Here is a 25,102-nt window from a genome sequence, read left to right on the forward strand (position 1 = left end):
AGCCCAGTCCGTGTTACAAAAATTTCCGAACGAAATACAAGTTTTGAAGAAAAAGAAAAATTACATAGGTAGTCACAATTTCTGAACGAGTATCTTGCTGTTTGCTGTTGGCTGCTGTTGGCCCGGTCCGGACGGATTGCATTGCTTGGGCTGCCTATTTTCGTTTATCTCGGCTTTATAATTATTATCATAAATGACTATTTCTATTTGACACTTAAATATCAGTAATTCGGAGGAGATAATCATCGTTCAGTCAGGACTTCGATCTTTAGGTACGTATTTAACAGTTTCCCCTAAGGTTTTTTTTGTTGGATGAAAGATGATTGTCATAAGATATTTATGGAAATTTATGTAGTGCTTGAACTTCAGGAGTAGAGTAGACAGTCTAGACAGTGCAATGATTTTGGAGTAAATAGCAGCAAGGACTGTTCTTGGAAATAATTGTGCTGGGCGAAAGCACTGTCAATAACCTTTGACATGTGTCATTCCATTCATTGCTTACGTGTCAGCTCATACCTTCATTTTGTGGAGTTGTGTTCGTGATTTTTTAAATTACGCACACAGTTTCTTGTTCGTGTTGGAGCTCATCTTATAAGAAACCTATTGCATCTAAAATAGGATTGAATAGGTCCGTGCATAATGTTTTAGTTATAGCAAGTCGAATTGTTGAAATGTGCGGTAATTGCGATATTAACTAGCAAGCCGTATATTTTGCATATATCTAGAATACACAGCCCTTTCGCCTAGCATTGAGTGGCTCTCTTTAGATGTAACAACCTAGTTCAGCTGTTACAACATGTCACTTGTGATAAGTGTGAAATATCTTTACAATAATGTCCTCGTCATCAGTTTTACAAGTGCCGATTCGTCGCGTGCCGGTTATTATCAAATACCTCTGTAAAAATTGTAAAACAAGATAAAAACTAAAAAAGTACATTTTTTTTCTTGCATTTTCATCTATTATTTAATTTTATAATATTGTAAATAGGCTCTCAAATAATCAGAATCCATTTACAATTTTTTTTAGAATAACTCCTTTTAGCCTATGCATTTTGTTGGACAAATACTAGAAAAAAATGTTTATTTCAATGTAAGGGTAGCAGCACATTACTCTGGACTCGGTTACAATCACCCTTCACATTTGCCTTTACCCCCAGTGGCCCTCGCCGTACAAATAAGAATGATTAATATGAAAAGTCCTATTCCCATCTGTGCCAGGCGGGGACAAATGGGAATACACCCCCCCCCCCCCCCCCGACATATTTAATCATACTGTATTGATTAAATATGTCAGAGATGTCATGCACCAAACTGTGATGAGTGGCGGAGAAAGGGGAGATCTTTGCCCAGCAGTGGGAGACAAAATAGGCTATATAAAAAATGTCAGAGATAACGTTTTGTTTTGTTGTAGGTGCATGCGGCAGATCCCATGGAGCTGCAGGCATTGCTAGTGCTATGTGGTGTGGGGGTGGTAGTAGTGGCTGTGCTGCTGCTGATGGGGCTGTTCTCAGCCTCGGGCACCAGCTACGAGGAGGCCATTGCTCAGCAGCGCCGGGCCACCACTGAGCTGCTGGCTCTGGCTGAAAACAAGAACAAACCTAAGAAAAGCAACAAGAAAGCCATTAAAAAGGTAATTTTTTTTATTTGTGTTAACTTCTCATATTGAATTTATTTTAACACATTCAGTGCCGAAAACCTGACTATCAGGTATTTTATTATTTCGTTCTCAGCCAGACGATCCACTACACGGGATCATGGTACTACAGCTATACATGACTATATATTTGTGGCCTGGCATGGAAGTTTTGTATGGCGGGGTTATTATTAAGAATCACATTAGTGTTTTGCTTCAATCATATTTAGTTATTTTCCTTCTGCTACTAGCAGGATAATTTAACTTAATTGGTTGAGATTAATATGGATAAAAAAAATTTAATTCATTAATTTTATAGTTTAAAAATGTAAATAAAACTACTAAATTAATGAAAAAGCTTATGGAAATCTGTTCAGACTAAGAAAGCAGCAATATTAGCATTTCAATAAATTATTCTAACTCTGAATTAGAATCTTATTTTTTTTAGCTTGAATGCCACAAGTAAGCAAAGTTGTAATCTTATTAGACATGGTATTAAATTATCTGTCTTATTTTAAATGTAAATATCCCTGCAGCTAGCACGGAAGGAGAAGAATAAGGAAAATGCTGTGACTACTGGCAGTGAGGTGGAGAGTGAGGCGCCGGCCGAGAGTGGTGTAGATGAAGACACTGTGCCTCCGGCCAAGCCTCATGTTGAGTTCTGTCCCCCTGTTGTTGTAGATGTTCCTAGGGATACTCCACCCAATGTGAAGGTATGTTTCACTCTAAATACTTAAGTACTATCAATCACTTTTGGGTATCGCCACAGTATTATGGGGCTGGATGCTTTATAGAGTGGTTTATAAAAGTAGTTTATTAACATTCTCAATTTTTTGACACATCAAATTTTTTAGCTAGTTTCACTTTTGCGTTCTGGTAAAAATCTATGCTACATATTTTGACTTTCAACTATTGACTCTACTAAATGGGAATTGTAGCAAATTAGTAAGACTTCCAGTTTTGAGCACAACGCCCATGGGTATTATACAATTAGCGCTACTTTATGCAGATTCGCAAACGCGGCAAGGATCCTAAAGTAAAGCCGATACTGATAAACAAAGAGGATCCAAGCTGCATTAGTGATCCGAGCACGCCGCCCTCCCCTACCGGCTCCGTCTCCAACCACTTTGAGGAGATCCATCCCAAGGATGAGTTTGAGCTCTTGCAATCCTCTCTCGCCGCCGAAAAAGTGAGTTCGCGATCTCAGTCCGCCCTAGTCCCGTGTGTGTCCTATATAATAGTATATTTTATTAGCTTTTTGGTGATGGTTTTAATTAGTGCTGTAGAGTAGACAATTAACTTTTTAGTTTAGAGCCTGGCAAATGAGAGTTGAAACTATTAATAACGCTATTAATTTTCGTTAGATAGACTATAACAAGCCGACTTTAACACATGCAGAATTAAATTAAACAATTTTTGTATGTTGTTTTTGTCTTCTAAGTGATTGAAGTCGGATGTTATAATTTTGTTATCTTAATCAATTTTATGCTTTTGTGATACTAGTGTTTGGTAGTATGGTGGCTTATTTTTCATTCTTGTATCTTAATCTCCTGTTTGTCATTAAATGAGAAGTTTGTTGTACTAAACATTAACAGTTGCAGTATATTTTGTTAGCGTTACTTTATTCTCCACTTGAATGGAGTGGTCGCTTTGTACTAAATTTACTGTCGCCTTTGTGCGCGATTGTGGCCATTGTACAAATATGAGCATGATTTAGTTACATCCCTATATGTAGGTATGTTCATATAAGAAGGCAAAGATGGCTGAATTACATTTTAAGTACATAGTTGCATGATGTCACTGCAGGTGTTTTTTATCCATTATTTGTACAGGTTGTATTGGAAGTAGTAAATTAAATATTCGTTCAAGTTGTCATGCCAATTAAATTTTCATGGCTTGAAATGTGTAATTGGAAAAAGTTTTAAGGTGGAAATTTCAACTATTGTAAAATATATGTCGTTTAGTTATACAAAATGTACAACATTTCTTGTACTTAACTAAATTAATGTAAATTTCGCATCATTGTCATGATTACCTTAACAAATTTAACAATTGATATTTCCATGGCCAATATTGTGAGGATTTATATATTTTAAATACATAAATCAAACTGTAAGTATGTACAACATTTGGTGATAATTTGTCAACATTTAATGTGCATTTCAGACGATGCATACATCATTTGATAAAACTGTAGATATGTTTGACCTTTAGATAACATATTTGTCACACATTAAATAAATTTCATATTATATTTAGTTGCATCTTATTGTATTGTGAGTAGAGGTATTGTTATATTGTAGTTGCAGTTAGCATATATGTAGTATAATTAAAACACAATTAACTATTGTAGTAAAATACCCAGTTGACAGTTATTTCATATAATTTCATTCAGCCAATGACGGTTTTCACATAGTGTGGTGAAAATTGTTAGATTTTGTTTTGATAAGAGGTATAAACCTAGTAATTTTAAAAGCAGGTAGTTAAGAGATAACTACCTTTGATATTACTGCCCTTTTTTTCATAACAATGTCCTCACATTTAAATTTAATCTAAATGTTTCCTTTCCTTCTTGTAATTTATGTATATGTTTAACAAGTTCTGGATGATTATGTAAGTATTTATTCCGTACAGGCCGCCATTATTTAATATAACAATGGTCTATTATAAGCAGTTACTTTAAGTATTGCTTAGAAATTAATTTATATTTAAACTGCTCTCCAATCACTGCATCTTATTACTAAATCAGTGACAATAATTACCACTCACACACACACACACACACACACACACATATCACACACAACAAACATACAACATCATGGTAATTTCAAATGGATCACACAATAGTGCATGAAAATAGAAAACGAGTTGCACTCTGACAATAAATAGTTTGAGCCTTTGACCCTATTTGTATGGTTTCGTTTACCATCCAAAATGTTGATAGTAATAATAAAATAAACTTTTAGAGTCCCGAGAAGAGAGAAGAAGTGGTTGAGAAGAAGGAGAAGCCCGCGAAGGCAGCGAAGGCCGGTAAAGGCAAGCAGCCGGCGCCGGCGCCCGAGCCCGCCAAGGAGGAGCGCGAGCGCCACAACAGCGGCGAGCCGCCCAAAGAACAACGCAAGGGTATGTCTGGCTAGTCTAGTCTGTAAACGGCAGCGAACCCTGCTAAACGCAGGAACTCAGCAAACATAGTTCGTTTTTTTTAGCATTAGAAAGAACTTGAAAGAAGAGAAGCAATCGTGACATGTCTTTTAATTGAAAAATGCTTTAAGAAAATCAGTAACTATTACTTATGAAAGCAGAAGCATATATGTAAATGATCGTATTAGATTCATAATTGTTACATATTTGCCGTGACTTATTTATTAAATGTGTTTTTCAATTAAAAGACACGTAAAGATTGTTTACCTTTTTTCTAATGCTAAAAAAATGAACTATAGTAGCGACACGCTCAAGGAGCAACAGAAAGGGTTTGTCTATCTACTCTAGTCTAGACTCTGAAATAATTTGTTTTAAGTAGAGGAAACTTCCCTATTACAAAATGTTTTTTTTTACATAGTAGTAGTACTTAGCATGTGTATAAAAACTAGGTACACATGTATATAGTTTCGAATGATATACTTGTATACGTGTTAACATTCTCAGAAAAAGGTGTCACCTTGTTGATTGTCAATAAGGACGAGTTTCATTTGAAGCACTAGCACTCAAAGTCAAAAATATTTTATTCATGTAGGCCTAGTAACAGGTACTTATGAACGTTTTACATAATAATATATTATCTTAAGCTAATTATCAGAGCAATTTATTGAAGTTAATATTATTCCATAGTAATATTGGATTATTATACAGATCATAATTTAATAACTATCGTCAAACACACACGTCACAAAAGGATCGTCAAACATAAAAAAATGTATAAAAAATACTAGTCTAGAATGTTTCTTTATTGGCTACCGACGAAGTGGCGCCTTTTGTCTGAGATAGACACGGGTAACTTATTGACACAAGTGCAAGCTATCTTTTGTTTCAGTTATGACCTAAACTCCCTAAAGCAAATATACGTCAATAATGACTACACATGTAACACATGATTCCATACTTTGTAATAGTAGATAGGTACCTATAATGTTCGTATCGGTTTTATAGTGTAAACATTAAATGGCTCTAATCTAGTAAGCAAATGATAGCACATCACGATTATCAGAATTCCTCGCAATAATTCTATTTATAGTTGAACTATCTATCTATTAACATCAACGAATTGTACATTTTTATCACAAAATGTTGAACAAACATTGAATTGCTTATGCACACATATATTAGATATATTTGCAACTTATTAAAATAATCTTAATATCTGATCGAAATATCTAATCGCCAATACCTAATAATGCTCAATATTTTGGTCAAAAATCACGTTTGTTGTATGGGAGCCCCACTTAAATCTTTATTTTATTCTGTTTTTAGTATTTGTTGTTATAGCGGCAACAGAAATACATTATCTGTGAAAATTTCAACTGTCTAGCTATCACGGTTCGTGAGATACAGCCTGGTGACAGACAGACGGACGGACGGACGGATAGCGAAGTCTTAGTAATAGGGTCCCGTTTTACCCTTTGGGTACGGAACCCTAATAAAAAATATATCCAATTCATAGGTAAAAAGGACAAAAAACAAGTGGAAGACGAGGCCCGAGCGGAGGTGATCCCCCCGCTGAACGTGCCGCAGCCCAGCGAGCTCACCACCGACAAGCTGCTCAAGCAGGCGCTGGCCGCCGCCTCCCCCGCGCCCGCGCCCACCCCCGCCGCCACCCCCGCGCCCGCCCCCGCCCCCGCCGGCAAGAACAAGAAGAAGAAGCCCGAGCCTAATGTGCTGTCGCTCATGGGTAATTTACATTTACATGGAGTTATCATTTACTCAAAGTTTTCTCGTTAATGCCTCAAATAAGTCCCAAGTTGCATTGTGACGGAGGTTATTTTTCGCTGAAAATTCGAATTAGGTAGCCGTTAATAAAACGGTCGCGATCATGATACGGTATTTGGTTATACAGTGTGGAAAGATAGTCGGGCCCTGGAGGGAAACTACCTTAAATCCTCAAGCTGGCTCATTTTACTTAAAGGAGACATTCCTTTATTTTTAAAAAGAAACAAAACTGCGCCTTATATTAAATTGGGAATTCATTACTCTTGTTCTTCAGTTTTGTTAAGGGAATTTTATTAAATCACTATTGTAGTAGTAGTGTCCCTGCCTGTGAAGCCGATGGTATTAGGTTCGAATCCCGGTAAGGGCATTTATTTGTGTGATGTGAATAGATATTTGCTCCTGAGTTATGGGTGTTTTCTATGTATTTATTATATTTATATAAGTATGTGTTCGTCGCCTAGCACCCATAGTACAAGCTTTGCTTAGTTTGGGCACAGAATAAATAATAGTACAAGGTACAGAAAGAAGATTCACTCTCTAACAAAACGCGTCTGTTACGATTAGGACAGATATTACAGCTAGGTGGCGACAGCGCCACGCGCGACTTACGGCTAGCCACCAAAATTGGTGTGGGACAGATGTACTTGTATCTACCTGTTGCAAACCGACGAAATCGCGGAGTGAGCCACGCCTGGTTTGGGGCTAGGTTGATCTGTGTAAAATGTCCCCTAATATTGATTTGTTTTATTTACGTGACAGCAGCCGGCGACGGCGGCGGCGTGAACGTCGGCGAGCTGGTCCGCGTGGTGCGCGACGCGGCGCTCTCCCGCACCGAGATACAGATCCTGACCGACGCGCTGCTCAACAAGCACCACGACCCGCTGCCGCAGCACTCCGAGTGGACCGAGGTAGGTGTTTACGTTACACTGCAGCGGTCGGCAACCTTTTAGCAGCCAAGGGCCGCATAGAAGTTAACGAAGATGACGCGGGCCGCACTTAATATTTGTGACTTTAGCAGACATTGTCGATCGTCAGTACTACATAGAAAGTAGCCAGGGAGGCTCGCGGGCCGCAAGCGAGAGGTTGGCGGGCCGCTGGTTGCCGACCGCTGCGTTACAGGATGGTGGCAGACAAGCGTATAGTGCGACATAAAATAGTAAAAATTCAATAAAATGGAACCAAGAACTTTCCATACTCAATTGTTGCCATGTTTAAGCATTTTACGTCAAAATGTGACAGTTACTTAGGAAGTGGCGCCCTCAATAATATTCTACAATTTCTTGTCGGACTATACATTGCGCTTAAAGGAACACCGTAAGCTGTATGCGCCTTTGTCGACCTTTTAAGGGATTATTCTGGTTGCATGCTCGTAGTTAACACCGTGAGAGATTAAAGTACAATCGAAGTAGCACTCTCATTTTAAAACAAAATGCTGAAATATCATATAACTTGCCATGAACTTTCAAGTAATACATGTCTATGTCTGGTTTCGCTGGCTAGGTAGCTGGTAGGTGGTTAGGCTGGTATGCTTGGTGGTTCAGGTTTCGCGAAGATATCGTCTTGGGTCGTCCCATTAGTTTTCGTCAAGTTTTTAAATTAGTCCTATTCTGCTTTCGTCACTCATTCTACATTGAAAGCCACCGACGATTGTGACGAATGTAGAATTGGTGACGAAAGCAGAATAGGACTAATTTAAGAACTTGACGAAAAACGAATGGGACGACCCAAGACGATACCTTCGCGAATTGGCAATGTAATATTTTGGTTTATTTCGTATTAGTTAGTTTTCGTTGCTAAAAGTTGTAATACCGTAGACAATAAAGCTCGTAGAAGTTTGAGAGTAGAAGTCGTTTTAAAATGTGAGCATGACTTTAATTTTATGGGGGCGGCGGGTACTCGTGGCAAAACCAAGAATACTTCCTGACATCTCATCGGTCGCAATGTAATGGACTGTTGTTCATTATTTATATATTTTTAGGGACCTAACGACCCAATGCAGAAGCTGAAGAAGCAACTCGCCGACAAGGAGAAAGCTCTGGCCGACGAAGTCGAGGCTTCGCAAGCCCTGCACGCCAAACTGAAGGAATTGAGGTGAGCCAGATAAACATTATATTAAACTTGATCAATATAAGTAGTATTGGATATTTAAATCACAAAAAATATACCTACAAAGATACGTGTCTACGTACGTCTAAGAGTGGTATTCCACCTGTTCAATTTCTTGGTCCAATGTGTATTTGCGTCTCACATTTTGATTAAAGAGAGTGAGACGCAATGCACATTGGACCAAGAAATTGTACAGGTGGAATAGTTTTATGGTCTCTTTGTACAATCTACAATAGGGTATTATACTGCATTTAAAATAGATTATTTTACACCATGTATAAAATAAAGCACCAGATAATTATTAGAAAAACACAGATAGGAGTTACTTTTAAACACAAGTTCTATTTAAAAAATGGATTAGGAATATAAAAAATGTAGGTGAGTTGACCGTGACGTCACAATGTAATGTTTCATATAAATTCCATATAAGCAAATCGTTTTGACAGTTCTAAAAAGTAACTATTCCGTATTCCCTATTCCGTACAGGGCAACACTGAACGCCGAGCGCGGGCGCGTGACGGCGGCGACGCGCGCGCACGAGCAGGCGGCCGAGGCGGCGCGCGCCGAGATACACACGCACCAGACGCGCGTCAAGCGGCTCGCCGAGGACAACCACCAGCTCCAGCAGGAGAACAGGCTCGTGAGTAACTACACTTAGGCCCACTTGCACCATTCCACTAACCCGGGGTTAAGCGGTTAAACCGTTAACCTAGTGTCAAATTATACTGGTAATCATGGGAACTCCAGGTTTAACCGGTTAACCCCGGGCAAATGGAATGGTGCAAGTGGGCCTTAACTAACCATCAGGGGATCTTGTGTCTTTGCAATTAGTTTTCTCTACCCGTTTATTTTAATGGTCGAATTAAGACTTCGTATACCAAACTGTAATCGCATACTTTTCACGACAGGCTCCCAACTACATATACATAATGACTTCTTACGAAACGCTTTAGTAAACTGTAATGAATTCGGCCAATCACGTGTCGCCGCGATCACAGAATAAATAATAGTACTAGGTACAGAAGACTCACTCACTAAACGCGTCTGTCACGATCAGCACAGATATGGCCGCTAGGTGGCGACAGCGTCACGCGCGGCTTATGGCAAACCCCAAAATTGGGGTCGAACGGATGGACTTTTAGGTAGGTACCTGTAGCAAAGCGACGAAATCGCGCAGTGAGCCACGCCTGCCGCGATCAAGAGGAAAAGACATCAACGCGCTACTATTTCATGAATAAGAAGTGCGTTGATGTCTTTTGTACTATCTTTTTAGAAAAAGTATTGTATGCAATAGTTTTTCAATCTCGTATCTACTTAGGCCACTCAGCTTATGGAACCTCATTAAGTTAGGGTCCTTTAAGACTAATGAATAGTGTTGTCGCTTATAATTAAAAGTTTAAATTTGTATTATATTTGCAGCTTCAATCTAAACTCGCCGCGGAGGGTGAATTCCAACAACAGAGAGCACAGATGGAGATGCACATACAGCAACTTTCTGAGGTGAGTTATGAAGTGGGAATATTAAGATTTACCATATATACACTCTTTCAATCCCATTTTCATTGTTATACCGTTACACCTTATTCATACAATTTTACAAGTCTCAATTAGTTTATGTCATACTATTACAATACATAAGTCAAATTGGTGGATAAAGACAAACGGCTAATAGGTAATTGAGACTAGTAACGGGTTTATGAATATTTACGACAAATCATTTAAGGGTCGCTTGCATCAAACCGTTTCTCCGTATGGGAGAACCGTATGGGAAGTTTCATAGTTCAATGTTGAGTGATGTTGATCATTCTGCTAATTGTTGTTGGTGCAACTGGCCCTAAGTGTGTAGTCGTGGTAAACATTTTTTTTATGTTTCGAGCTAATGTATGTGATGCCTTGTCAGGCGGAGGCGGCGCTGGTGGCGCAGCTGCAGACGCTGCAGTCGGAGCTGGCGGCGCGCGCGCTGGAGGTGGCGGGCGCGCGCTGCGACGCGGGCGCGGCGCGCGACGCCGCCATCATGGCGCAGCAGCACGCCGCCGAGCTCGCGCAGCAGCTCGACCAGCTCTCCCGGGACCACGCCCGAGCCATGCAGGAGCGGCAAGCCGGTATGTGTTGTGTGTGGAGGTGGCGGGCGCGCGCTGCGACGCGGGCGCGGCGCGCGACGCCGCCATCATGGCGCAGCAGCACGCCGCCGAGCTCGCGCAGCAGCTCGACCAGCTCTCCCGGGACCACGCCCGAGCCATGCAGGAGCGGCAAGCCGGTATGTGTTGTGTGTGGAGGTGGCGGGCGCGCGCTGCGACGCGGGCGCGGCGCGCGACGCCGCCATCATGGCGCAGCAGCACGCCGCCGAGCTCGCGCAGCAGCTCGACCAGCTCTCCCGGGACCACGCCCGAGCCATGCAGGAGCGGCAAGCCGGTATGTGTTGTGTGTGGAGGTGGCGGGCGCGCGCTGCGACGCGGGCGCGGCGCGCGACGCCGCCATCATGGCGCAGCAGCACGCCGCCGAGCTCGCGCAGCAGCTCGACCAGCTCTCCCGGGACCACGCCCGAGCCATGCAGGAGCGGCAAGCCGGTATGTGTTGTGTGTGGAGGTGGCGGGCGCGCGCTGCGACGCGGGCGCGGCGCGCGACGCCGCCATCATGGCGCAGCAGCACGCCGCCGAGCTCGCGCAGCAGCTCGACCAGCTCTCCCGGGACCACGCCCGAGCCATGCAGGAGCGGCAAGCCGGTATGTGTTGTGTGTGGAGGTGGCGGGCGCGCGCTGCGACGCGGGCGCGGCGCGCGACGCCGCCATCATGGCGCAGCAGCACGCCGCCGAGCTCGCGCAGCAGCTCGACCAGCTCTCCCGGGACCACGCCCGAGCCATGCAGGAGCGGCAAGCCGGTATGTGTTGTGTGTGGAGGTGGCGGGCGCGCGCTGCGACGCGGGCGCGGCGCGCGACGCCGCCATCATGGCGCAGCAGCACGCCGCCGAGCTCGCGCAGCAGCTCGACCAGCTCTCCCGGGACCACGCCCGAGCCATGCAGGAGCGGCAAGCCGGTATGTGTTGTGTGTGGAGGTGGCGGGCGCGCGCTGCGACGCGGGCGCGGCGCGCGACGCCGCCATCATGGCGCAGCAGCACGCCGCCGAGCTCGCGCAGCAGCTCGACCAGCTCTCCCGGGACCACGCCCGAGCCATGCAGGAGCGGCAAGCCGGTATGTGTTGTGTGTGGAGGTGGCGGGCGCGCGCTGCGACGCGGGCGCGGCGCGCGACGCCGCCATCATGGCGCAGCAGCACGCCGCCGAGCTCGCGCAGCAGCTCGACCAGCTCTCCCGGGACCACGCCCGAGCCATGCAGGAGCGGCAAGCCGGTATGTGTTGTGTGTGGAGGTGGCGGGCGCGCGCTGCGACGCGGGCGCGGCGCGCGACGCCGCCATCATGGCGCAGCAGCACGCCGCCGAGCTCGCGCAGCAGCTCGACCAGCTCTCCCGGGACCACGCCCGAGCCATGCAGGAGCGGCAAGCCGGTATGTGTTGTGTGTGGAGGTGGCGGGCGCGCGCTGCGACGCGGGCGCGGCGCGCGACGCCGCCATCATGGCGCAGCAGCACGCCGCCGAGCTCGCGCAGCAGCTCGACCAGCTCTCCCGGGACCACGCCCGAGCCATGCAGGAGCGGCAAGCCGGTATGTGTTGTGTGTGGAGGTGGCGGGCGCGCGCTGCGACGCGGGCGCGGCGCGCGACGCCGCCATCATGGCGCAGCAGCACGCCGCCGAGCTCGCGCAGCAGCTCGACCAGCTCTCCCGGGACCACGCCCGAGCCATGCAGGAGCGGCAAGCCGGTATGTGTTGTGTGTGGAGGTGGCGGGCGCGCGCTGCGACGCGGGCGCGGCGCGCGACGCCGCCATCATGGCGCAGCAGCACGCCGCCGAGCTCGCGCAGCAGCTCGACCAGCTCTCCCGGGACCACGCCCGAGCCATGCAGGAGCGGCAAGCCGGTATGTGTTGTGTGTGGAGGTGGCGGGCGCGCGCTGCGACGCGGGCGCGGCGCGCGACGCCGCCATCATGGCGCAGCAGCACGCCGCCGAGCTCGCGCAGCAGCTCGACCAGCTCTCCCGGGACCACGCCCGAGCCATGCAGGAGCGGCAAGCCGGTATGTGTTGTGTGTGGAGGTGGCGGGCGCGCGCTGCGACGCGGGCGCGGCGCGCGACGCCGCCATCATGGCGCAGCAGCACGCCGCCGAGCTCGCGCAGCAGCTCGACCAGCTCTCCCGGGACCACGCCCGAGCCATGCAGGAGCGGCAAGCCGGTATGTGTTGTGTGTGGAGGCGGAGGCGGCGCTGGTGGCGCAGCTGCAGACGCTGCAGTCAACACAGAGCTAAGGGCCACTTGCACCATTCCACTAACTCGGGGTTAACCGGTTAAACCTGACGTTATAATGGTTACTAAACAATTTGACACTAGGTTAACGGTTAAACCGCTTAATTCCGGGTTAGTGGAATAGTGCAAGTGGGCCTAAACATCTCAACTCGCTCGAACGATGTCAAATAGCATTCGTTTCATTCATTTCAGTTAATAGAACAGCTTTAGTTTATAGAGTCGTAATTATTGATGGTCGTCATAAGACCATTTCTCGGGGTTATAATAGGTATTTCAACAGGGAGTGATGTACGAGTATATGGGGTGTTGTCAAAAATGCAGTCATGACTTTTTTATCTGGCGCCTAAAACCCTGGTAGCTGGATGCCACTATTGTTTAATTTGTTTCTCACTCACCTGGGCAAAACAGTGGAGCTGCTTTTTAACGGGTGATCTGAGACATAAGACATACAATACATCACAATCATGTTTGTTACAGCCATCGTAGATCTCCAGAACAACGTGCAAAGGCTCATGAGCCGCGCTCAGTTCGCCGAGGGCAACTTGGACAAGCAGAAGGAGGAGGCAGACGCACAAATCAAACAGGTTACAAATCTATCATAAAGCTTTGTTTCTCATACTTTGCAGGCTATCTCTTGATTTAAATTATCAATAGTTTTAGGAAAACTTAACTATTTCCTATTTTATATTGCGTATGCTAACTGTAAGATATCTAAAATGTCGGCAAATATTGAAACCCAAAGTGAGCGCTATATTGTTAATTTGTTCTCAGCTCTCAAGCGAACTGGCGTCGCTGAGAGAGCAGCTGGCGGCGCGCGAGGCCGAGCTGGCCGAGGCCAAGCAGATGAAGGCCGCACCCGCGTCCGCGCCTGCGCCCGCGCAGAACGGACTGCCCAACGACCAGCATAAGGCAAGTGTACATGTTACTTCGTTATTCATACATTACTATGTACTAACCCCCCTTATTCATAAACGCGCTACAAACCTCAATTAGCTCAAAATCGTTTGTCTTTATCTGTCATTTTGACTTATGTATTTGTAAGAAAGGGATAAAACATAATTTAACAAAATCAGGCCCGTAAAGTTTTATGAATAAGGGGGTAAATGTAAATATGTTCAGATTTGGCGAATGCGCTAATCGCGCGATATTTGGTATGTCCACACAGGAAGAGCCGCCTCGCGAAGAAATTGTCGCGCTAGAGCTCGATTTAAGGAGATGTATTTTGAACTGATTTGCGCGACGCAAATGTGGTCATTTTCAAACTTGTAAGGCACAAGGGACGTGCCAACAGACAGAGTTGCTCCCACGGCAGTTGCCTCGTGAACCACATATGAAAGGATCGCTATACTGCTGGCGTGCATTGCATAATTTTCAGCGTTCGTATAATAGTTCGCAAATGTTACGCGAGCGGTGGCATAATTTAATTATATTGCCTATCAGCACTCTTTAACTTTCTAGGGCTGGTTGCACCAAACTGTCAGTCACTTTTAAAACATCTACAAATTTTCTTGTACAGTCGCCATCAGATATATCGGAGCGGCCAAGGTTCTCACAAATATCTGAACACGTCTCTATTGTAAAGGCGTGTTCAGATATTGTGAACACCTTGGCCGCTCCGATATATTTGATGGCGACTGTACTTATGTTACGTTTCATATAAGTACACGTATATGATATGATATGATATGATATTTATTGGTAAATATTTACATTTACAAGTCATCTTATTTACAATTATCTTACATAAAACATTACAAAACATTAAAATTAATAATAACATTTTATTAAATATATTCCAATATAATTCAGTAGGTAAGCGATTGAGCCAATGACCCGTGGCCATGGAAGAACTCGTCAATGGTATAGCAAGCCATTTCTAGTAGGACGGTTTTTAGTTTGCGGACAAATATTGCATCGCTAGGAGCTAGCTTAATTTCATCGTCCAGTATGTTGTACAGTCTGATTCCCATTACATGCATAGACTTCCTAGTTTTCGCGAGGCGACACGCGGGCACGACCAACTGATTACGCCTGCGCGTCACGCTACTCCGGAGTTGACTATGAGTGGGAATCTGATTAAGATTTTGTCTAACATATTTGCATACTTCCATTATGTACACACTAGGTAACGTGAGTATTTTACATTTTTTAAACAGTTCTTTAGCCGGATGGTCGAGCGGTTTTCTAGTCATGATACGGAGGGCGCGCTTTTGTAATTTAAATAGCCTCTCACGGTCCGCAGCAGTACCCCATAGGTCTACACCGTAGATGAGTATAGAATGGAAGTAACCATAGTAGGCCTTCCTTAGGTTTTCCTCAGAAAGACTGTTAGTTAGCCTAGACAACGCGAAGCACGCAGAAGCGAGACGTTTACACGTCGCGTCTATGTGAGGTGTCCACGTTAGTCCCGCATCGATTACAAAACCTAAGTATTTGACTTCATGTACATGCGGTACCATAATATCGTTCAAAACAATGCCAACCTGAGTATTTACATTTCTCTTTAATTGGAAGTGCATTATGTTCGTCTTATCGACATTCAAAAGCATCCCATTAGCGGTAAACCAATCAGAAATCCCTTGCATTGTTTGAGTGAGCTTTATTTCCAAACTAGTGAAGTCATCGGCTGCTGTTATTACACACGTGTCGTCGGCGAACATAACACACTCCACGTCCTCGATAGCGGCAGTAATGTCATTTACAAGGACCAAAAACAGGTTATTTCCCATTGTTGATCCCTGTGGGACAGCATTGTCCCCCAGTTCCTCAAAGTTAGAGTTAAATGATTTTATGTACGTGGTTTGTTTTCGTTCCCCAAGGAAGGACCTTAATAGTTCAAGGAAAGATCCATTGACTCCATACCGCGATAGCTTTGCGATAAGCAGTGCGTGGTCAACTGTCTCGAAGGCGCGCGACAGGTCACAGAATATAGCTGCGACATGTCGCCCGGCCTCGAGATGCGCAGTCACCCGCCGCACCACATCTCGCGCCGCGTCCGCAGTCGAGCGTCCAGGCTGGTAGGCATACTGCTGCGGGTTCAGTAGACTATTGCTAATGAAGTAATGCATCAGTCTACCACTCAACAAACGCTCGAATACCTTGGACACAATAGGTATTAAGGATATGGGTCTATATGACTTGAGTGCATCCATGTCACCCTTGCCCTTATAAATGGGCTGCACTTTGACTACTTTTAGTGGTTTGGGATAAATGCCGCTTTTAACACACTCATTGAATAGGCAAAGTAGCAGCGAGACCACAATTGGAGGTAAATAGTCTAAAATGTATGTAGACATATCGTTGACATCCCTAGATTGCTTTTTTTTAATGCTTTTTATGGCCGTCATTACATCTGTAAGCGTAAACCGATCAAAACAAAACACGGGTGCATTATGCGATAGATAACTATCGAGATAAGCAAGCGCGATGTGCGCACGAGCATTATTATTATCAGTAGTGGCCTGCATGTAGTAGCGATTAAGGCGCGAGGCGGCGGTGGTCGCGCGCTCGGCCTCACAAACGCCTGGTGTGCGACTCACCAATACATCTAACGGACCAGTTTTGCTTTTATGTCCACACGTTTCAGATGCTATGATACGCCACACACTACGACTCATGTTTTCGCTGCCGTTAGCAATTATGTTATTAATGTACTCGCTACGAGCTCGTTTTAGTGTATCCGTATAGGTCAGTTCTAGCGATTGCAATTCCGTCAACAAACTATTTGCCAAACTATCGTCAGTGCTTAACGATATGTCGATTTTACATTGATATATCTTTTTTCTAATACAACGCACTAGATCATTTACCCATATACTAATATTGGATTTTACGGGGTGTTTTTTTATAGGAAAACTACTGTCAAAACAATGTTTTAGCACATTCATCATTTTTTCAAGTTTGCTACTGGGGCAGGCTATAGCTGACATTATTCTGTCCCAGTCATATAAGTCAAGATATATCATGAAGTTGTTTACATTTTGTGGTGAAAAAGTTCGTTTCAATGCAACACAATTTGATTGCAAGTTTTTTTTAATATTTACTTCTACATTTATGCACTGATGATCGGATATACGCAATTGGGCAAAAGTGATATTTTTGATGTCCGTCTTACTCAAATTAGTGTAGGCATGATCGATACAAGTCTCCGAATGGTTTGTTATTCTGGTAGCAGTTTTAACGATTTGCCTATATCCGAATTATAAAGATAAGATAAAGATAAAGATAAAGATAATTTATTTGTCAAACATGAGTAAAGTAGAATTGACGTACTTATTGGTTTTATTTCATGAGTAACTTAAAACAATTTTTTCCTTCAGTCTGCGGATCTGGCGAAGGTGGAGAGCGTAGTGGAAGCGCTGCGCGGCTCGCTGAACGCGGAGCAGCGCGCCAACAAGGAGCAGAAGGAGGCGCTCGCGCAGCTGCAGGACCAGCTGCGCGCCTACCAGGAGAAGAACAATGTGAGCACTAACTACTACTGCCATGTACGGTTCCCATCAAATAATGGGAGCCAACTATATTATACACCGTGTTTTTTTTATTTCCGTTAACTTCGGGGTATGGTTAACTACGTTTAAGAGAACTAAATGGCATAATTAATTAAAAAAAAATTTTTGGCTCTTTAAAAAAAAAAAAACTAAGTTTAAAAAGTAATTAAATATAGCATATATTATAGCGTTGTTGTAACACGGGCATTACATTTAACTCAACCAAACAATTGAAATCTGTGACATATCAATATCAATGTCATTTCGAACATCGATCGACCGAGATTGAACTTAAGTTTAGTAGCAAATGTATGAACTCATTCTTAACACTAATCAATATGTAAACCGGCCCTCTTGTAGAGTACTTGTAAGAAAAAAAAAATTGTTGATTATCTCCGAAATGGAGTTAATTAGAATATCGGTTTCTTTGAGAAAGTTACTTAATTTAAGCTCAGGAATGCACCCTTGAAATTAACGGAAATAAAAAAAAACACGGTGTGCAAGATTCACATTCCTTAAACTAGTGTGCGCCTTGAGCCCAACCATTTGATGTGAATCGTACATTAGTGAATCTCCTATTGTTCGTTTTTTTAGCATTAGAAAGAAGGTAAGCGATCTCAACATGTCTTTTAATTGAAAAACGTTTTATAAAAATCAGTAACTATTTTACTAATGAAAGCAAAAGAATTGTTACATATTTGCCGTGACTTATTTTTAAAACGTGTTTTTCAGTTAAAAGACACATCAAGATTGTTCACCTCTATTCTAATGCTAATAAAACAAACTATTGTAGTGTAAGAGCGTAACCACACGAATCTGTCAGCACTGTCAGTCTGTCACACTAGTCTGATCAGAGGAAAATATTAAAATGACGTTAGGCCAAACCACAAATGTAATGTTGAAACTTCTTTAGGATCTAACTTCTAACTGATATTCAAGTTAGAAACAGCGTGTGTAATCTATTAGATTATAGTTTCTTACTATTAACAATGGCATGTAATATACAATTGAAAAATGCATGTCGTTTGACACGTTTTTCCTCTTATATAATTTTCTTTTAACAAAAGCTAACATTTTGCTTTGTTATTTTGACCGGGCGTATAGGAGTTGCGAACTAAAAACTGGAAAGTAATGGAGGCTTTACAAACTGCCGAAAAGGCTCTCCAGGCGAAGTCGGGCAGCGCGTTGCCGGCCCCAGACCCTCGCGTAAGTTTTCGCTTTTTCCGCCATATTCCCTGACCCGTCACATCCGCTTTTCTACGCCCTGTCACTTGATTGATACCAAAACTGATGAACAGGTGGTTTTTTTACATTTGATTTTGTAACTTAGGGTGGTATTCCACCTATCCAATTTCTTTGTCCAATGTGTATTACGTCTCACAGTTTGCTGAATGAGAGAGTGAGACGCACTGACATTGGACAAAGATATTGGACAGGTGGAATACCACCCTTAAGGGGCCCACTGATTAACAGTCCGCCGGACGGTATCGGCCTGTCAGTTGTTCGGAACTATCAAAATTTTCTGCTAACTGACAGGCCGATACATTCCGGCGGACTGTTAATCAGTGGGCCCCATTAAACACGAAGAGAATAAACTGGATATATATATAATAAGTTGTCCGATCATGCGAAGAAATAATGCTGGCGACATTAACTGTATCATGCCTCAGGGGATGTTTTAATTTGGTTGGATTTCGTAGATCCATCTGAAATATAGATTTATTTCTGGTTAATGTATCTAAATTATCATGTTTGTATTATATACTTTATGGTTATCATTATAATGTAGCAAATGAATTGTTTATAAACCACCTTTCGATAACAAACTGTTGTTGTTGTAACAAAAAGTTGTAAAGAATAATGTATGAGTACTACCTTAGAGCCCGTTCCCACTTGTCGGATATCGGCCCCAGATTTTAATGTCCCTGTGGCAGAACATTTTATATGAAGCTGTTCACACTTGCCCGGCACCACAGAATAAATAATAGTACTAGGTACAAAAGACTCACTCTCTAACAAAATGCGTCTGTTACGATCAGCACAGATATAATAATAATATATTTAATAATAATATATTTATTTAGAAAACATAGTCATACATTTAACATTAGGTCAAGAATATCTTATAAAGTACGTTTTTTCAATGACTTCTACCTGAACTAGGAAAATCCTGTATCTCAGGTAGAAAAATATTAATTACCAAAAGGAAAAACTTACAAGTGTGCATTTAGGTAGACATCAATTAGATAAGTTTACATTATAAAATTATTGCTAATCAATGTTATTATGTGCTTAATATAAAAACAAACTATATAATTCTAATTTCAATTACTTGACAATAATGACTAATAATAATCTAGGTTAGTGGTGTATGTCACATATTTACATAACGCAACGTAGCAAAAACATGTTTTGCGCTTAGGTGACCGATAGGTGGCGACAGCGCCACGCGCGGCTTATGGCTTCCCCCAAAATTGGGGTGGAACGGATGTACTTTTAGCTACCTGTAGCAAAGCGACGAAATCGCGCAGTGAGCCACGCCTGCCGATACCGATTTTCTTTGCCATTGGGATATCCGGGCTCGACATCCGACATACGAGTACGGGGTCTTAATTGGCCGGCTTCGCTTGTTATCTAACACTTTCACTGCCTGCGTTGTGCTTATCATTGTCGTTTGCAATTAACTGATGGTTGGCTGGAGGGGAAAACTAACAAAAAGGATTAAGATATTGATGTAGTTCAGCTATAGGGACCGTGCGCGTTGGAGAGTCTGCCATCCTGTGGCCTGAATCGGCGACATAATATGTGCACATATACATTGCCAAAGCAAGTGCTACCATCTACCGTTCTCGTCGATACGTTTCCTTGTGCATGTAGCAGTAGGTTCTGCCATCTTGTGGGCTAGATCGGAAGCATAAACTACACATTTACGCCTCGAACCATAACTCTGACGGCTCCTATGCTGCCCTCTCCAATCTCACACTCTCCAATCCGGGAGCGGGTGCGAAATGTAGGAGGCAGAACCGCCTCATTAGCGTGAAGTCAATGTCAAGTTTAAGTTTTCGATTTATACAACGAGGTGGAAGAACCTCCACTGCTCATATGTAGGGCAGTCATCTGTGTGTGTATCATGACTGAAAGCGGTCTGCTCCTGCAGGAGGCGGCGGTGGCGGCGACGGCGGCGGCCTACGCGGAGGCGGCGAGCGTGCTGCGCGGCGCGCTGCCGGCTGCGGCGCCGTCGGGGCCCGCGGGCAAGGCCTGGGTGCTGCAGTTCACCGATAACCTTAAGAAGGAGCTGCAGAAGGTAATTTTCGGTACATTTGTTTTATTCTGATTAATCGTACCGTATTTCACCGTAGCGACGAAACAGGTAACAATGGTATTTTGAATCAGGAGTTAATAGATTTATTATTTTAACCCTGATTTCTAAAGGGAAGGACGTTCCACACGTCTTACAGAAATAGGTTCTGATGACTTACTTTTCAGAGTCAATCGGTAGGAAATTTTCCATAGTGTATATTAGGTATAATTGTGCCTAATACGGTGAATTCAGTGTGCTACAAAATGTTTTTCTGAAACCACGAATTTCATCCATAAATGAAGTTTAATAATTTCTTAGTTGTAATAAAATTTGGTGTTGTCAGGCGGCGTCCGCTTCCGCTCCCTCCCCCGCCCCCGCGCCCGCGCCGGACGCGCGCGTGGCGGAGCTGCGCGCGCAGAATGACCAGCTGCAAGGGCTCGTAGACAAATACAAGAAGATCATTGATGACACGGTCAGTATCTTATTATGTATTTAATACTTTCTTTACTTTAAACATAGAACTTCATCAACTCTTCTTCAGTGTTAACCATAAATCACCTCAGACCAGAAACATTATAATTGAACAAAACTGTCAGTATAAGTCTACTTGTTCTAGAAGAAAAATTCCATATAACCCCTATCCATGCCTAGATGCTTGTCTTAACTGAATAATTTTGCAGCGCATTCTGGCACACGAAACATAGGTGTGTGAGATTGGTTTGGCGCTCATTTAACTTTGCCATGTCATCAGCCGAAAGACGCCCACTATGGGACATGGGCTTTCCCAAGCATCTCTAAAACAACCAGTCGTACGCTGCCCTCATCCAAAGGGTCCCTGCGATCCTAAACCGCAGATTCGCAATCGTCGCTCAAGAACCTTTCTGCTCTAACAGCTAATTTTACATATGGGGACTTAAAAAGTAGTTTGTCTTCAGGAGGGTGTGCTGAGCCAGCTCCAAGCCAACGTGACGCGAGAGGAAGCGAGCTGGGCGCGTCAGCTCGCCGACAAGCAGCACGAGCTGGACTCGCTGCGGCAGCACACGCTCACGCAGGTACACAGACACACACACGCACACACACACACCAGACATATCCAGGCCAGCGTGACGCGGGAGGAGACACTTCCCCAACAAGCAGCATCGGCTACGTTGCGGCAGTACTACAACCAATAACTCTTTGCTTAAACTAAGTAGCACCAGTTAACTCTAGCGCGGGATGGTAGTTCTTCACATGCTGAAACTACTGGTCCCACGCGCTTCTTTATATCGTTTACACGATGCATACCTATATCACGCGCTAGTAGTCCATCGTGCCCTGTGTGTAAGCGCCATTGCTATTGGCCGCGTAACACGTTACGTATTTGACTTATGACATAGTATATATGAAATAGTACGGAAAATTAAGCCCAAGACAATTGTACATATGTGCCACTCTGATCGTGATAGTTGTTAAATATATAGTTTCACCTAATGTAAATGTGAAGTCATAGTCAGAGAACTTTCTGTATGCATGGTTCACAAATGTTCGATCAACACTCTATTTTATAATTTATTTATTTTTAAACTTTAAATATTATTACGTTTTGTTAACTGATAATAAGGTAATTGACGCTTGCATTTGATATAAATTCTGATACAAGTTCTTAAACTGTTGACACAATTATGTATGCGTAAATGATTAAATTATTGCACGGAATACGCGCATGGAACTCGCTAGTTTATTTTTGTCGTAAACAGATACATGTAGGAGTTTGTTCTACTGAATTGTATCTTAGAATCGAAACGATCTCCAGACAAATCTGTTTATTATGCTTTTCCACGTAGGAACCATTGGCGTTCGCATATTCCTGCATTGAGAAAACGTTGCCAAGCATCATCGAGGAGGTACCAACCTTGGTGTACGCTCTGTGAACGTCCGTGCCGCCACGCACTATACATTATTGTTATTTGTATTGTTTGTTTACTGGCCTACTTACACGGAAATATTTCGCACTTGTTTTACAATTTTCATACGTGCTTATCGAATCAGCCTTTATCTATAACGATAATCTTTCATTTGCTCTATTTTCTTTATAAAAACTACTTCGTATTGCTACTCGTACACTATCGTGTTCCTATTCTTGGTATCGTTGTTTTATACTTTAATATACTTTTATACTTTCCATTCGTGTCGGTGGTGGTCTTTTAGCGACCAAAAGTATTTATAACTAGAACAGAATGAAAAGGCTCATAATATTTTTGGTCATGAAGGAAGTGGATTGGTAATTGCAAATTTTGCATTTATGTAAACAGATGCAGAAGAAGATAGACAGCCTACAGGCTGAGCTGCAGCAGAAGCAAGCTGCCAACCACAACCACAGCTTCGCGGACTCGGAGCGGCTCACAGAGGTACCCAACGTTTACAGTTTCACATCTGATATTATTTTATCGTTCGACTGACAAACGCTGTAATTATTACAGTATGTTGCAAAGAATATTACAGTGCCCCGTATAATGTCAATTCGTAGCTATTATTTTTCTAGCAGTTTGAGATTGTTTTTATTCTTTGCAGGAGAGATTACTGACTGCTGGTTTGTCAGAAAAATACAAAACAGACGTGTGCAATGGCCCCTTGCAGGTGAGTGAGCATTCTTCTGTCTCTCGTTGTCTCTTTAAAGTATTTTTTTTCTAATTTCCCGGTATTCAAGTATGTAGAAATTTTATTACATACCTTAATGTCTATTACGGGTCTCTTAGATTTGTCCGGCCATTAGAATAGATTCATGTCAGAGAAAAGTATGCAAAGGATGTCTCAAAAATGAAATTCGTTTATTCCACAGGTGGGCTTAGAAGAAAAATAACATTTAAAAAATACATATTTATATGGAGAAGTGTTGCGGTATCATTCCGGGCGGCGCCGTGCGCGGTAACGGCCCGCGCCTCACAAGTCGCGAGCGCCGCTGCCTGCCGGCCCGGCCCACGGCTGCCGGCCCACTCCGCGCCCGACCTCATACTACTAGTTGTACTAGCAACCTACACATACACACCCAGAGACTCATTCATTCATACTTCGAACAACGTCAAATTATTACATGATTGAATCTGTCTTTCGGTTTATCGGTTGCTACGAATCGTTAACGATTCGAGCGGAGGACCGACTCGCCGAGTGTACACACTTCCCAGTAAACGCAAGACATGCTCAATTTAGATCATAGGATTGTTTTTGTTTAATCATTCGTAATCGTCCAGAACGGCACGATTGCTTAGGTTTTATTTATTATAGACAACTCTATGGTCGGTGAAGTGTAAAACGATATACTGGCGTTGGGAAGCGGCGACGAGAATCTGTGTACTCCTAGGCCATTGTGTAACATATGAAATTGTACAGCGAAAACTCGAGTCCTGATTGTGTTAGTGGGTCGCGAGTCCGGGTTTACAGATCAATATTAAAGTTATTGCAAGGAGTTTGTTTTTAGTAATTCTATGAGCTCTGCTGTCCCGGTTGTTCTATTAAATTTAAACACTTATTTATCTAGTAACGCGATCGATGAAATTAGTTAACGTGATCTTGCAATTTAAAATTCAAGGTATGATACATATATTTAGCTAGATACTTTTAATTTTTATTTTAATCAATTCCTGAGACAATTATCTATTGATACGAAAGATGATACGTGTATTTTTATGATTGTATAAGAAAAACATTACAAACCAGTGCAACATCAATAAATTAATTTCTGTTATTTTTGATATGATTTGCAGCTACCGAATTTAACTTGAGTGGTATTCTTATGATTTTTAAGGAATGTTATCTACTCTTTAGAAATATATTATTTATAAATAACTTTTGTATCTAGAGCATAATCATTTTGTCAGTGCCTTAGTGTAAGGTTTGAATTAGACAAGCTGACCGTAAAATTTTAGTTAATATCTGGCGGAAGAAAGGCAAACATTTGAACTGCGTCGTCCCGCGCCCTCGCGGCCGAAGCCATGGTACAATTCAAATCGATAAGCCGGAGTTTAGCATACATAGCTTAAACCTGGATAATGTTAGTTTAGTGGAACTTGGAAATGTGATAAAATCTTTGGAATACTCCCGTCTTCTCGGATACAGTTCAATCTTTTCTTCCGTCCACCGCCTGTAAATGCTTAGTAGTTTTTGATAAGCATATTGTATGTCTGGGGCCCTTCTGAGATGCGAATCTGTGAGCCTCCTCTACTACATTAAGTTACGGAATATTTTGAATACAGATCATATTCTTTGCATCGTCCTAAAAAATAACTCTGTAATAGGAACATCTTTCTTGATCGAATTTAAACTGTCGTGA

At 43.0% G+C, this 25,102-nt stretch overlaps 1 protein-coding gene across 1 annotated transcript; it reads left to right on the forward strand.

Moving 5' to 3' along the window:
• The first annotated feature begins 93 nt into the window (after positions 1 to 93).
• Positions 94 to 23,779, forward strand: LOC134673368 (ribosome-binding protein 1). Its single transcript, XM_063531339.1, has 23 exons — positions 94 to 272; positions 1,412 to 1,630; positions 2,170 to 2,346; positions 2,643 to 2,822; positions 4,603 to 4,759; positions 6,294 to 6,521; positions 7,319 to 7,467; positions 8,538 to 8,650; positions 9,152 to 9,305; positions 10,085 to 10,165; positions 10,566 to 10,763; positions 10,859 to 10,931; positions 13,495 to 13,592; positions 13,780 to 13,923; positions 17,328 to 17,468; positions 18,600 to 18,701; positions 20,653 to 20,799; positions 21,140 to 21,268; positions 21,732 to 21,848; positions 22,620 to 22,679; positions 23,088 to 23,183; positions 23,347 to 23,412; positions 23,615 to 23,779. The coding sequence occupies exons 2-23, from the start codon at positions 1,430 to 1,432 to the stop codon at positions 23,633 to 23,635; spliced, it is 2,832 nt and encodes a 943-aa protein (XP_063387409.1). The 5' UTR covers positions 94 to 272; positions 1,412 to 1,429; the 3' UTR covers positions 23,636 to 23,779.
• Positions 23,780 to 25,102: the final 1,323 nt, after the last annotated feature.

Source organism: Cydia fagiglandana, chromosome 18 (assembly GCF_963556715.1).
Source record: "Cydia fagiglandana chromosome 18, ilCydFagi1.1, whole genome shotgun sequence".
Lineage (NCBI taxonomy): Eukaryota > Metazoa > Arthropoda > Insecta > Lepidoptera > Tortricidae > Cydia > Cydia fagiglandana.

What these genes read in the sequence shown, in the direction of transcription:
- LOC134673368 (XM_063531339.1), top strand. Translation starts at nt 1,430, where the DNA reads ATGGAGCTGCAGGCATTGCTAGTGCTATGTGGTGTGGGGGTGGTAGTA. An exon ending in TGCCGGCCCCAGACCCTCGC is followed by an intron (nt 18,702 to 20,652) that starts GTAAGTTTTCGC and finishes CTGCTCCTGCAG; the next exon opens with GAGGCGGCGGTGGCGGCGAC. An exon ending in TGCCAAGCATCATCGAGGAG is followed by an intron (nt 22,680 to 23,087) that starts GTACCAACCTTG and finishes TTATGTAAACAG; the next exon opens with ATGCAGAAGAAGATAGACAG.